Raw genomic sequence first — 13,022 nt, forward strand, 5'->3', positions numbered from 1 at the left:
GACCCACCCACAGCCGCACGTCCAGCCCCTACCTCACACGCTGCCCCACCCACAACCTCACACGCAACCGCCACCGCCACCGCTGCCACACCCTCATGCTCCGCCCCCTCACCCCCAACCGCACATACTGCCCCCTCCGTCGCCGCACCCTATGCCCAAATCCAAACCCCTACCAAGTGCCAGAGACCCTCATGCCAAAGAGCAGGAGGCGGGCAGACGTTTGGGGACGTCCTGGGAGCCCCACCCCCGTGCCCCCTCGCCACTGCCACCGCCAACGCACGTGGGACACACGCTGGAGCCCCCGCACCTGGAGGGCCATCGCTCACCCTCTCCGCAGAGGATCCTCCCTCAGCCTCAGGGAGTGCCCATCCCAAACACGGTCGCCCGAGCCATGGCCCGCCAGGCCGCCCAGAGGAACACCCCAAACAGCCGGGTAAGTCTGTTCAGATCAACCCATGACCGTTCCAATGACCCGGACAACGACCGTTCAATGTCCAAACCACGACCGTTCATGATTTCACCGTGACCATTCGACTCGGTTTAAAGGAGCTCTGTAATGAGGTCCCAAAAGCAACGGGTTTTAAATGTACTGATAAAAAAACAGTTTCATATACATTGCACAGTTCAAAGGTTATACCTACAGAAACTGGTCAGTTGCTGGTTCTAATGCTAGGACAGAATTGATTTTATTTGGTGTTATGCTGCCCGCAGAGCAGCAAAATTTAGTTTAATTATTTTGATTTTTTTTTTTTTTTTTTATGTGTCCTGTTTCAGATGGAGAGAAGGAATATTTTCAGCGAGAGAGGTAATGTCCTACACTCCTTGAATTCGGATGAAGAGGAGGATGGGTACGATTCGCCCCATGCCAGACGGAGGGGAGCGTCTGTAGACGAATTTCTGAGAGGTTCTGAGCTGGGCAGACATGTAAGTGACGCAGGACCGGTGAAATGTTCTGGAGTTTTTGGAGCTTAAGCACAGGGAGCTTAAACACGCACTTTTATTTGACGTCAAAGCTGCCTGGTAAATGGAAAGGGCACGGCAGCCACAAGGTCTGTTAAACTTCTCTCTCTCTCTCTCTCTCTCTCTCTCTCTCTCTCCCTCTGTAGCACCATTACAGCCACAGTGAGGAATACTATACAGAAAGCAGCCGTGGTTCGGACCTGTCCGACATTATGGAGGAGGATGAAGAGGAGCTTTACTCGGAGATGCAGCTGGAAGAAGGTCGACGGCGCAGCATCAACTCCCACAACACACTCAAGGTACGGAACACACACCCTGACCGTTGTTCGTCTTTCCCTCTGGGATCACGAGCTAGGGGTCAGTGGCTAATACTACTCAGGATAAAGTGTTAGAACTGAATACGTCAGCGGTGAGATTTCCGAAATGAGTTCTGGAAGGTCGGTACACTGCTCAGAGAAAGTGTATGGAAACCTTGAAAAATGTTGGCAACATGGCTGAGGGAACGCCCACCTTCATGAGACAATGTATAAAATATACAGGTCATTGCCAAAATAAAGGAAACTTCAGCTTCACTAGCTATGCCTTGGCGTCCATTTTAGAAGTCTATGTTTCACTGCTTAAAACATGCAACACCACGCGTCCATGTGAAATTTGACCGTTTAGTGGTGTTGTTGTTCAGGGTGGTAGAAGGCATCTGTCATATGCTCCACTCCGTAATTTCTAATAAGTTCTCAAAGATCTGGTACATGAAATACATGAAATGTATGTATGTGAAATAAAGAGTTTATGCGCTGCAACCAATCCGTAGCAGGTACTCCATCTGCTTGAAGTTCCCGCCAGACCTCCTGACTTTCTTACTTCCTGACTGCTCACATCGTAGACTGATATTGACAGTTAGCAAATCAAACATTGCTTGTCTGTTTTGCCTCGCATTGTGAATCCATGCACAGGAAGTTCAGCTGAGTCACATTTGCTTTTGACTGCAGCTGACAACAGGGATGATCCCTCAGATATCCATATCGACCTCACTGTTCCTCAGCTGTTCCTCACGAAATATCACCAAGTTGAGCAGTCTTTGATACTGAAGCTCTTGTCAGACGTGCCTGACCAATCACCTTTCTTTCAAAGTCACTGAGATCAGTTTCTTTAGCGATGCTAGCCAAAACATTGTGCAACTGGTCCCACCCATTGTTTATAAACAACACAAGAAGCATGATGGGATGTTAATTGCTTAATTAACTTGGGAATCATGCCTGTGTGGAACCACGTGTTCACAACGTAGTCTATACCCCTCACTGACTCAAATGTTTCCTTTATTCTGGCAGTTACCTGCAATTTGAACAATTTATGGTGCACTCTGGTATTATGTACAATACAATAATTGATACACCTTAGGGGGAAAAAATAGCTCATCATTGAATCCATGCTTTAAATGAGCTGAAGTTCAAAGGTGTCTAACAGGATGTTTTGAGGTTGAGGGAAAGAGGAGTGATGACATAAGAGTGTGGGCTAGTTCTGGAGCAACATGACGTGGAGAGCACGGACCTAGATTGGACTATTGCTCTGGTGTAGTTGGGCTGTATTTTTTTTTTTCTTTTTCATTGTTCAAGTGCAGGGCAGAGCTTCAGTGGAGATACCTAGATTTGTGTGTAAGCAAAGGTCTTTTACATGTAGGTCGAAGTTGCAAAGATCAGCCTAGAAGCTGTGGTCTTGAGATGGTGAGTTGAATGTTGATACTGTGCGACCGAAAAGTTTGTCGGTCAAGCGCTAAACCATGTAGACAGTGATAGAAGCAAGAGTTTGAAGGGTCTTAGGATGTGCCATCTGCACTGACCCCTCCTTCTCTCAAGGGCTAGACTAACATGTCTTTAATGAGCATGCTCTGCAGGTACTCTAAAGTCATACAATCCTCCAATCAGCTTTGTGTAACCCTAACCAATCACATAAAGCACAACACATGTGAACATATGAATGGCTTTCATCCAGGGTCTCATATAATGCATGTAAATCGCCGTGATGCAGAATAAGAAACATAATGCTTAAGTCTTGATTTTATAAACAATCTCTTAAATTACTATTTACAAAACTTCACTCACAATACACTGTATTTTTTCCTGGCAAGAGGCTATAAACATGGTACGAGCTTAAAGGGATGGTAACAAATATGTCATACCTGTTCTTAAAGGATTTGTAACTACTGAGATTAATGTTATTATTATATTTATGACTTATCACTGCTTTGAGGTGACATTGGAAATCTGTAAATTGAAATGTCCGGTATCATTAGCAAGAATGCTTTTGTTATACTGAAGACATTTGGGAATCTCATTTAAGTAAATCTGCTTAAATGAAATGGTTACTCACTTTTGGTTGTGTTTGTCTCATGTTTCTACTTTGTTCATGTTTATAATCTGTTTTGGGTTTTTTTTGTTTTTTTGTTTTTTTACTTTTATTAATGTAAAACAGTTGCTTCTAGCCGTGTGTAGAATGTCTTTTGACAAATGTAGAAGTGTTGCGATTTTATTTCAAGTACGCATCAAATTGTGAGCCAAACCAACATACAAATTTAATCAAAAACCAAAATAGTTTGACAAAATTGCCCTTTTGTAAGTCTGCAAGTAATTTCTGAAGTCCTCATTTGTATGTTTTTATGGTTTTATGTTTGTCTTTCTCTGTTTTATGAATATCTTATGTTGTCAGAAATGATCCCTGATGACTTGGTGAATCCTTGGAATTCGTCTTGTGAACAAACTGTTTATTCGTTCGATGTCTAATTGTCTGAAAACAATAATATAAACAATCTTTTGCAAGTCAGCTTGGTGTCCCAGATGAAACTCATTAGGTTCTGAGATCACTTAATAATTTCGTGTTTCCCCCTCTCAGTACAGCATCTGCTTTTTGTCTCTGTCAATGTCTTAGTCCTAATAAGTGTGTGAAAACGTTTAACGTGCCTTCATGTCCCTTGACCATGCAATGTGTTTTGTTCTATTAAAATAAGACTGAGAGGTACATATTATCAGCTGTGAATAAGAGTAGTTGCAGCCAGTTATCACAATTAGTGACAAAATTTCATTTAATGTCTTAAAGGCAGCGAAATTCCTTTTATTTCCAAAATAAGACTTCCAGTATAAATTTACAATGTGACTATTTAATTGACTATTTTGGCCAAAGTTGAAATTGTGCTGACAGATCATATAAATTAAGTTGAAACTGTTAGAACAGGGCTGTGTAGACCCATGATAATAATACAATTTTGTTGTATTTAAAAGTATACTTGTTGTATTAGAAAGCCTCACTTCCCTAGCTTTACACTGGACCCGCCTACTCACGTAAACACTTTCCCGTTTTGTTCTGCTCATTCACTCATGTATTTTCTGTCAGCTGTATTTCTGCTGTTGCTTTTCATCACATATATCTTTGAAGATTTTTTTCATTGAGCAGATTTTCACACTGAGCCACTGAGTGATAATCCACACTATGCACCTTCCATCTTCATTTAAATCTCATTCTCTGTGTGGTCACCGTGGTTACTTCCTTCTGCAGATTCCCGTTTGCAGCATGCTTTAGCTATCACGGAATGAGACTGCATGCATTACATTTGGCCATTGCCTCAGATAACTAATTCTGTCTTAATTTTGTCTTTCTTTTCCCATTTTGCTCTCTATTCGCACTCTGTTGTGTCTCCCGCCTGTTCTAACACCTTCGAAAAAAAAACCAAAACAAAAACGAAACGAAACAAAAAAATGAATAAAAACATCCTAATTTTTTTTTTAACTGAACTAACTTTTCCAAATTGGACTGAAACCATGGCTGTTCATTGGTCCAACACCCCTTCCTGGATTCCCCAAGGCGTATTACAGGCGTCAGGATCTGGCTGAGGAACGTGACAGTTGGGACCTCCAGCGGGAGGTGGTCCGCCAACGGTCCCTGAGATCACACAAACGCCTCCACAGCATTCCGGAGGTAGCCGAGGATGAGCCCGACGGCGGGGCAGAGACAATGGGCCAGCGTCACTGTTTCGAGGAGATGCGACCCGGTACCCCTCACAGAACCCACCGGGTTTACCATCAGGACTCCCGGCAGCACAACCACCTCTCCCCCAGCAAGTGTGTCCGAAAGCTGCAACGCCAACGGTCCTCGCCTCGTTATGCCTCCATAGAGGAGAGAGCTCCCGGAGGTCCGGGCTGGAGCAGCAGCAGTCGGCAGACCACTAAGAGCCCAGACAGCGGACTTGACTGCGGAAGCGAAGAGGAGGGCTCTCTCGGATACCGAGGGGGCCACTCCTACGGTGGAGGTAGCCCCCTCAGAGTTGGCGTGGGGCCCAACATGCGGATAATCCACTGTGAGGGCCCGGTGGAACGCCGCGCTCTGGCGGCGGGCAGGAAGAGGACGCTGACACGTCAGTGCAGCGTGGAGGAGGACTTTCTGGAGGTGTCTCCCGAGACAAGGAGTTTTCGGGAGTCTCTCCACCACCAGCGCAGGTTCCGGAGCGAAGGGAGACTCACTGAGGTTGGCAGGAGCTATCACAGGGACAATAGAGCCCATTCTGTGACCAGGCTCAACAGGGGCATGGATGAACCTTTGGTGTGTGTGAAAAACAACTCCGTCTCCTTCACTTCTCACACACCTCATCAACCAACCACTTTATGTTCTCATCGACAAGCAGTAAAGTCATTCTTTTTTTTTTTTGTTCGATGTTTTCTTGTTTTCCTCTTTTATTGGTTTTCTTTTTCTTCTTTTTCATTGGTTTTTCTTTAAAGTTATTTTCTTTTTTGGCAGATGTTCCTAAACATGTTCATTGTTTTTTTGTTGATTTTTTTTGTCACGGTTGATTTGGTTATTATGTTCTTGTATCATGTGAACTTTGTTTATCTTTCCTAGACTGTTAAGTGGGATTTTTGAATGTGAGTTTTCAGTTACCTAAAGGCCATTGCTGAGAGTTTTTTTGTGTCTGTGAGTTAAAAGAATCCATCCCAAACAAAAAATGACAACACAACCATGACCCTTTTCCCTCACAAACCTACCTTCAGAGTCTTTACAGGGCATGCACTGACCACTTACACTCTCCAGTCGCCTTCTTTGTTTAACTCAGTTCAAAAGATTCACAAGCCCAGGGTCAAAACAATGAGCATCTATTGCTTATCCAGTCAATATCTCATCACTTTGTTTCTCGTCATATGAAAGACCTTCCTGGCTCCATCCAGTACATTAACAGTAAACCTCAGTCAATTCCTATCAAGACTTTGCACAAATGGCCCTCAGATCTGATTTTCTTTGTTGTTCTTTACCTCAATCACAGTTTCTCTGATCCTCTAACTTGGGTCTAATGAAGTATCCATTGGTTTAGAAAGAATTTGATTCGGTCATCATGGTTGTGCACATTAAACCACATTTGGATGTTAAAATTCTCTCTCCATCTCTCTCATCCACATATATCTTACCCTCATGAAAAGACGAAGAGACCACAAGACAGAACAAAAAACCAAATGGTCTTTAGCTAAACGTCTGATTTCTACTGAATCATATCTATGTTATTGTCGGGGTTTGTTTTGAGTGGCTGTTTGATGGGTTGGTTGGTTGGTTCGTTCATCCTCCTGTTTTTTTTTGTTTGTTTTTTTTCTGTGGGGATTTTGTTTTGTGAGAAAGGGAGCTACTTGTTTTGCCTGTGGTGGTGGGGGGAGGGAGTTGTTATTGGTCAGATAGGTTTTTCTTTCCATGATAGAACCGCATCTTCTGCTTGACGCTAACGCTAAGTCCGTTTGTCTCCGAAGGTCCTGGGGAATTCTCCGTCCACGGGACGCTCGGATAGGCTGGACCATTCCGGACGGAGGTCGAATCACGGTTGTCCACCCCCGCAAAGAAGGCCCATGATGGTTCCTTCCATTGGTTAGTGAGGTGTCATGATGTGAGAGAGACAGTACTCCTCTAGCCCCTGTTTTGTTGGTTCCCTACATCTCATAGTCATACATTCTTTAATCCCCATAGACTTTGGTGTCCTTTTATGAACCACGCTCCTTTAAAGCTTCCGTAAGTGACAGAAACATTGACTGAAAGACGAAAGATGAGATTCTTTCTTTCTCAATTTGATATAAATTAGACCAGAACCTTGCTGGTTTCAAAGATCTTATTCACAATTTGTCGACAGACGTGCCCTTTAACCAAAAAAGACAGCCTAAACAGTGTTGTTATACTTTAAGCAGCTAACTGTTATTCCCTCCTGTATGGGTAGAAGGCATTTGGTGCAATCACGGATCAGTCTAAGATCAGTTTCAATTTTCAGCTCACAAAGCTAACACTTAGCTTTGCTGGTTGAGAGACAACTGATCCTAGATCAGTGTTTGGTGTAAACTTCTACCCATGGAGTTTTCAATTTGAGAAATGACCAACAAGCACAACCTTCTCATCGTACTTTTTTGTTGACGAAAGTCTACGGCAGGTGGGTGGGATATGTGGGCAGAGGGGTGTGGCTGTAATGCTCTGATTGGTGTTTCCGTAGAGATCACCATGGAGAATAACAGTGAGGGGAGTGAGGGGAACCTCTCACCTGTCAAGGAGGATGTTTACTATACCAGTGTAGCACGCCGCAGGAAATGGCCCACACAGCGATCAGAGCATCCATATGGTATGTGGTGTCAATCCGTCAATCCTCTCTGGAAGACAACAACAGCAAAAAATAAAAAATAATGCGCAAAAAATAGAAAATGATCAAAGAATTTGACAGAGAGTTTTTAAACAGAGCCAATCCTCGGGATCTCAAACCAAGACAGTGGAGAACAGATGTACCCAAGTAAAATGTAAAGGTATTTGTGTAGAGGGGGCACAGAATGTGGAATCTGCTGTTTTATAGGGTACCAAGGGTTCAAAATCTCCCTCTGCCACGCTGGTCACAAACTTAAGAAAGGCGCATGACAGTGCTCCCACCCAAGAGTTTTTTCGTCTGTTTCAGATCAGTACCAATGGGGGAAAGGCAAACTAGCCACACCCTGAAAATTTGAACCGAAAAATTGCTCCTCTCTGTCGCTGTGTCCTGTGTGTTACCCCTGATCCCCATGACAGTGCCTGTGACCCTCCTTCCCTCTTTCCCTCTCCTGGGTTGTTTATTCCTTCATCCACCCTCTGTTGAAAAACTCCCCCCTGAAAATCCCTTACCCCTCTGCCTCATGACTGTGTTTATTCTGCATGCTTGTTTTTCCTCTGTGACGTGCATTGAGATGGAAATATGTGTTTCAGCTTTCATGGTCAAGAAACTTTCCTCCTTTTTACCTCAGTTTTTGGTGTCTCTCCATCCCAGAACTGTTTGAAACCTTTGTTGAAACCGGAACCGTTTTGATACCTTTGTTGAACCCATTGTCTTAAAGTTGATAACAACAGTGTCGCAATGTTACACTAGAACGTCATAAGCTATCGTAACAGTTTATGGTAGTTTATGGAGACAGGCAAATGAGAACAGAATGTTCAAGTTAAACTTTATGAGACAAATGACTTTTAGGTTCTGATACTTTTTCCTAGTGCGTTGAAGTCTGTATATCTTAGTTTCTAAAGAAAGAAAGAAATTCTCCAGCACAGTATTTATTGGAAAAGTATGATGAATATTTTTGCGTCAGAGTGAAACCTTAACCAGAAATGACTTATTGTGGTTCATAGGAATACTGTGAGGGAAAAATGTCAACGTCAGAAAAGTCAGACAGTTCGCATCTCCAAGACCTTGTTAGCCTTAAGATTTTCGAGTATGACTCTTCTGAACAGTGAATGTATTATCCAGCATGGTGTGATATTTATGCATGGTTCAATAACATCAGGTCTATGGACTTCTCTGTATTGTCTGTGATTTCCCTCTTAAATGGTAGTACCTTACTTGAATGATTTGCCATGAAGCCGAAATTGTCATAACTATTGCTTGAGCTTGCTTCACCCTGTTTGAGGTAGTAAAGAAACTTTTTGCAGATCTAATAATGTCTTGCGTTATTACTTCAAGTCAGGATTAGAACAGTGTTATGATGTCATCAAACATAATGAAATCATGGGAGGATTTTTTTTTGTTTTGTTTTGTTTTTGGTTTGCTGCGAGATGCCAAAATGGGTCATTCTTGTAAAGTACTACCAATATCACCGTGACATAAAGTAAATGCATGCTTCCCCCTTACAAATATCAATGAATTTGTTACAGCAAAAATAGCAATGTTTGTGTCCTGTTCTCTTTGATGTGCATGACCATTGTAGACAAGTCCTCACTGCATTGATCAGCTTCTTTGGAGACATGCTTGTGTCTTCCTGCTGGAATGGTTTATGGGTCAGTTAACAACCAAGGCTGATGTGTCAAGTTAAGACATAAAGTTAAAATTACAGGTTTATCCAAATGTCCAGTAATGGCAGATGAAGAGCTTTACATAGAAGCACTTGTAACTAAAGGTTATGTTTGAATGTTGCTTACTGTGTATTTGTTAAGTGTTACCATTATAAAAATGGTACATTTTAAAAGGTTGCAGATGTTAATATGTAAGTACACTTACGATTTTTAAACTCTGTCGTAGAGAAATCATTGTCTGTTACTACGGTGGAGAATGGTGGCCATTCTGGAGCTGAGCCGCCATTTTAGGTCTTAGTGTAGCAGTGGCTTCCCCTCTCCTCTGTTTCAGATGGGTATAGAGGAAGGGGCAGGCGGTCTCCAGAGTACTATGAGGAGTCAGAACCGGAGGATCTGCCCCGTATCTTTGTGGCCCTCTTTGATTACGACCCCCTGTCCATGTCCCCTAACCCTGATGCGGCTGTGGAGGAGCTTCCCTTCAAAGAAGGGCAAATTATTAAGGTGAGAAACAAATTTTCTCTGGAGTTCTCTTTGATGGTAAAGTTTATCTTTGTTCAGATGTTACACTGCACCTTCAAGCACTTATTTGATTAATATCGCCCCATAAATGCTGTTTTCCATCAGTTGGACTCGCATCTGCTTTAATTCAGTGCTTGCATCACTGAGTGTCCTCTCCTTTGTTTTCAGCTCTGGAGTAGCTCCACAAATGGCTTGTGGACCTAGGATGTTTTCTCCCAATTCAAGGCTACAATTTTGACTCACATGAGCAAATTTTTAAATACAATATTTAAATACAAATATTTCCCTTCGCTTCTGCCAAAAGCCATTCAAATTAGTCCAGCCCTTAAGATTTTCTCTTAAAATAAGGCTGTTTGTTTTGGGCTGCCATTTTGTTGAGGTAGGCTACAGTCTAATGAACTTGGTTCAAAACCATTAACTCAAGAAAACATACAGTGATACACTTTAAGTCAGTGTCTGTTTTTACTTTTATTAGTAGCTACTGACAAATAAATTTATAAACTGACTTTCACATCCACTTCTGGTAGAAATGAAGCTTATGCTGCATTCCATTTGCCTCGGAAGTCGGAACTCGGAGCTGGGAATAACGTCACACCCGAGTTGACCGCATTCCCAAACAAGTCGGAAAACTGTTTTAGCCAGGTTAGCTGTTGTGAGCCATTGTTAGCAATACCAGTTGATAACAACACATTAAGCGGTATTTTACGCATACAAACGCCGTTGCAACATGTCCACGGTTGTACTGTGTGTCCGACTGATTTAATGAGACACAGCTAAGAGAGAAGTGCCAATAAACAGTAAACTACTACAGCTTTCACTACTTCACTACGGGGGGCAGCCATCTTGGATTTTGAGGTCGAGGTTGGTGAGGTTCCTCTGATTTTCCGAGTTGGAAATCCGACTTCAGGGGGCGTTCCCGCTGAAATTTCCGACTGGGAACTTGGAAATTCCGACTTCCGAGTTCAAATGGAACGCGCCATTAATGTCCAACAGCTGATTTCTACTGTGCACCTTCACTCAGGATCACCACTCCCTCCTCGTCTTACACTACTAAGTTGGTTTCCATTGAGTTTTTTTTTTTTTTTTTTAGATCCGCTCCATTCTGGCATTCAGTTCTGTGCTCTGTCTTGCAGGTGTTCGGTGATAAAGACACGGATGGGTTCTACCGGGCAGAGATCTGCGGGCGGGAGGGGCTTATCCCTTGTAACATGGTGTCCGAGATCCAGACTGAAGATGATGAGATGATGGACCAACTCCTCAAACAGGGATTCCTCCCTCTTAATACCCCCGTAGAGAAAATAGGTACATCATCTCTCAAAATCTGTACTTCAGTTTCTTTATCCTCATCAATGTATTCACTTCTTTCCCCTGCTTTCCAGCTTTCGTTTTAAGCCCTTTGCTTTCTATGGATTTTTTTGTATTGTATCCACTCTCTTGTCCTCTCTTCTCCCACTTATTTATTTATTTGTTTTTTGTTGTTGTTGTTGTTTTTTAAGCTGTGCTTTCTTTTAGACTATTTTTTAAACAGTTCTAGCTTTAAGTCTGATATTGATCTTTTTGTCTGCGAAACTGTCAGTTGGTGAAGATCCAGAACTCTCTTCAAGATATTTCTAGATGATTTAGTCCTCTCTCCTCTTCACCCTCTTCTCCTTTTTTTTCTTCCTTTCCTTTCTTCTTGCTTCTCTTTTCTTTCTTATGAAGTGAACTGTGATCGGTTCAGAGACGGACGCTCTGTAAACCGCAGGTCCCGGAAATCCAAAAGAGGTCTGTTCTCCTTCAGGACAATCTTTCCTTTGTTCTCATCTGTCACACCTTCGTCATTCCTTCTTTCCTTTGCCTGGTTTAATTTTCCCCTCATTTCTTTGAGATTTTATTGTTTTAAGTGCTTATAAAGCACATGGTGGTGCTTCCTCCATTTAGCAGCACTCAAGGCAGATGACTAATTTCATTCATTTATATTTACGTCACTATTACACATTTCTGCGTCATTGTTAAGTTTAATTTACCATTATAAGCACGACTTAGCACTTGATTAGAAGCATGACTTTGCACTTGACATAATGCAGATAGAAACGATACGGAAACAGCAGCGATTTGGCGTATGTTAAAAATGGTCCAAAAGAATCTGTATTAGCCAATACGTGTCCTCGCAGCATTTCTGTAACAAGCTGATGAACGATAAGAACGGTGCCTGTTGTAATGAATATTGGTGAAAGTTGTGTTCTCGAAAATGGAGGGGGGGGTTCGTGACTCATTTCGCGGGATTGCAGTGTTGAGGCGTCAATGTTTGTTGTATCATCAAAGACTGGTGTTTGTTCTACCATCGAAATTCACATTGTGACGTTCCATCATTCAGACACTAAAGCTAACTGGAGCTAAATATAACAAAACGCTACTCTACATATTTCTTATGTGAAGTATTTCTGTTGTGTTATTTCTCTATACCCTCTCTCTTTCTCTCTCTCTCTCTCTCTCTCTCTCTCTCTCTCGTTCTTTTAGAGAGGAACAGACGGAGTGGAAGACAGCACTCAGTATCCACGCGGAGGATGGTGGCCCTGTATGACTATGATCCCAGGGAAAGTTCTCCAAATGTGGATGTGGAGGTACTGATCGTGCCCCTCTGCCCTTTGGGCTTTCACATGCCTACATACTCATCTCATAAGCTTTAACCGTCAGTTTACCAAACCTTGATGCTAGCCTCTTTCAGTATTGTTTTTTTTCCCTTTCGTTGTTGTACCCAGAAACTACATCTAGGTTTACTAATTTCTGGATACAAGCAAGGTCTCTAAAATTAATTTTGGGTGATATTTAGCGACTTGCTGTGGCCATGGTAAAATGCTATAATATGCAATACCACTAGGTGGCAGTTTCATTTATTTAACATGTTTCGTGTTTAACTGATTTGGCACTCGAGTCATAGCACTTTTATGTGAGTGCCAAATCATGAATAAGTGCCAAAAGTGAGACCAATGTGTTATCTTAGTGCTCTCAGGGTAAATATAAAGTGGTATGTTTGAAAATATTGTAGGCGAGACAGGCTTTCAAAAACAAATTCGACCTGAGTCACATTACTACAGATTACTATGCCTGCACTTTTCAAATATAACAGCTTGGTGTTGCTAAAAGAGACTAGCATTCAGACTACCATTGTAGCTGCTTTTAAGTGAATCATACTGCAGTTTTTACATTACATTCTACATTTCAGCGTTTTCAACCTCAGCTCTTTTAGGGCCATTTTC

At 42.4% G+C, this 13,022-nt stretch overlaps 1 protein-coding gene across 1 annotated transcript in view; it reads left to right on the forward strand.

Moving 5' to 3' along the window:
- Positions 1-13,022, forward strand: part of rimbp2b (RIMS binding protein 2b) — a 38,810-nt gene that overhangs the window by 18,578 nt on the left and 7,210 nt on the right. The window contains exons 12-18 of the mRNA XM_030768452.1: positions 159-433; positions 775-924; positions 1,107-1,259; positions 6,732-6,846; positions 9,596-9,765; positions 10,917-11,085; positions 12,283-12,386. Coding sequence (XP_030624312.1) covers positions 159-433; positions 775-924; positions 1,107-1,259; positions 6,732-6,846; positions 9,596-9,765; positions 10,917-11,085; positions 12,283-12,386 — 1,136 coding nt within the window. The remainder of the gene's footprint in view (positions 1-158; positions 434-774; positions 925-1,106; positions 1,260-6,731; positions 6,847-9,595; positions 9,766-10,916; positions 11,086-12,282; positions 12,387-13,022) is intronic.

Source organism: Chanos chanos, chromosome 1, assembly GCF_902362185.1.
Source record: "Chanos chanos chromosome 1, fChaCha1.1, whole genome shotgun sequence".
Classification (NCBI taxonomy): domain Eukaryota; kingdom Metazoa; phylum Chordata; class Actinopteri; order Gonorynchiformes; family Chanidae; genus Chanos; species Chanos chanos.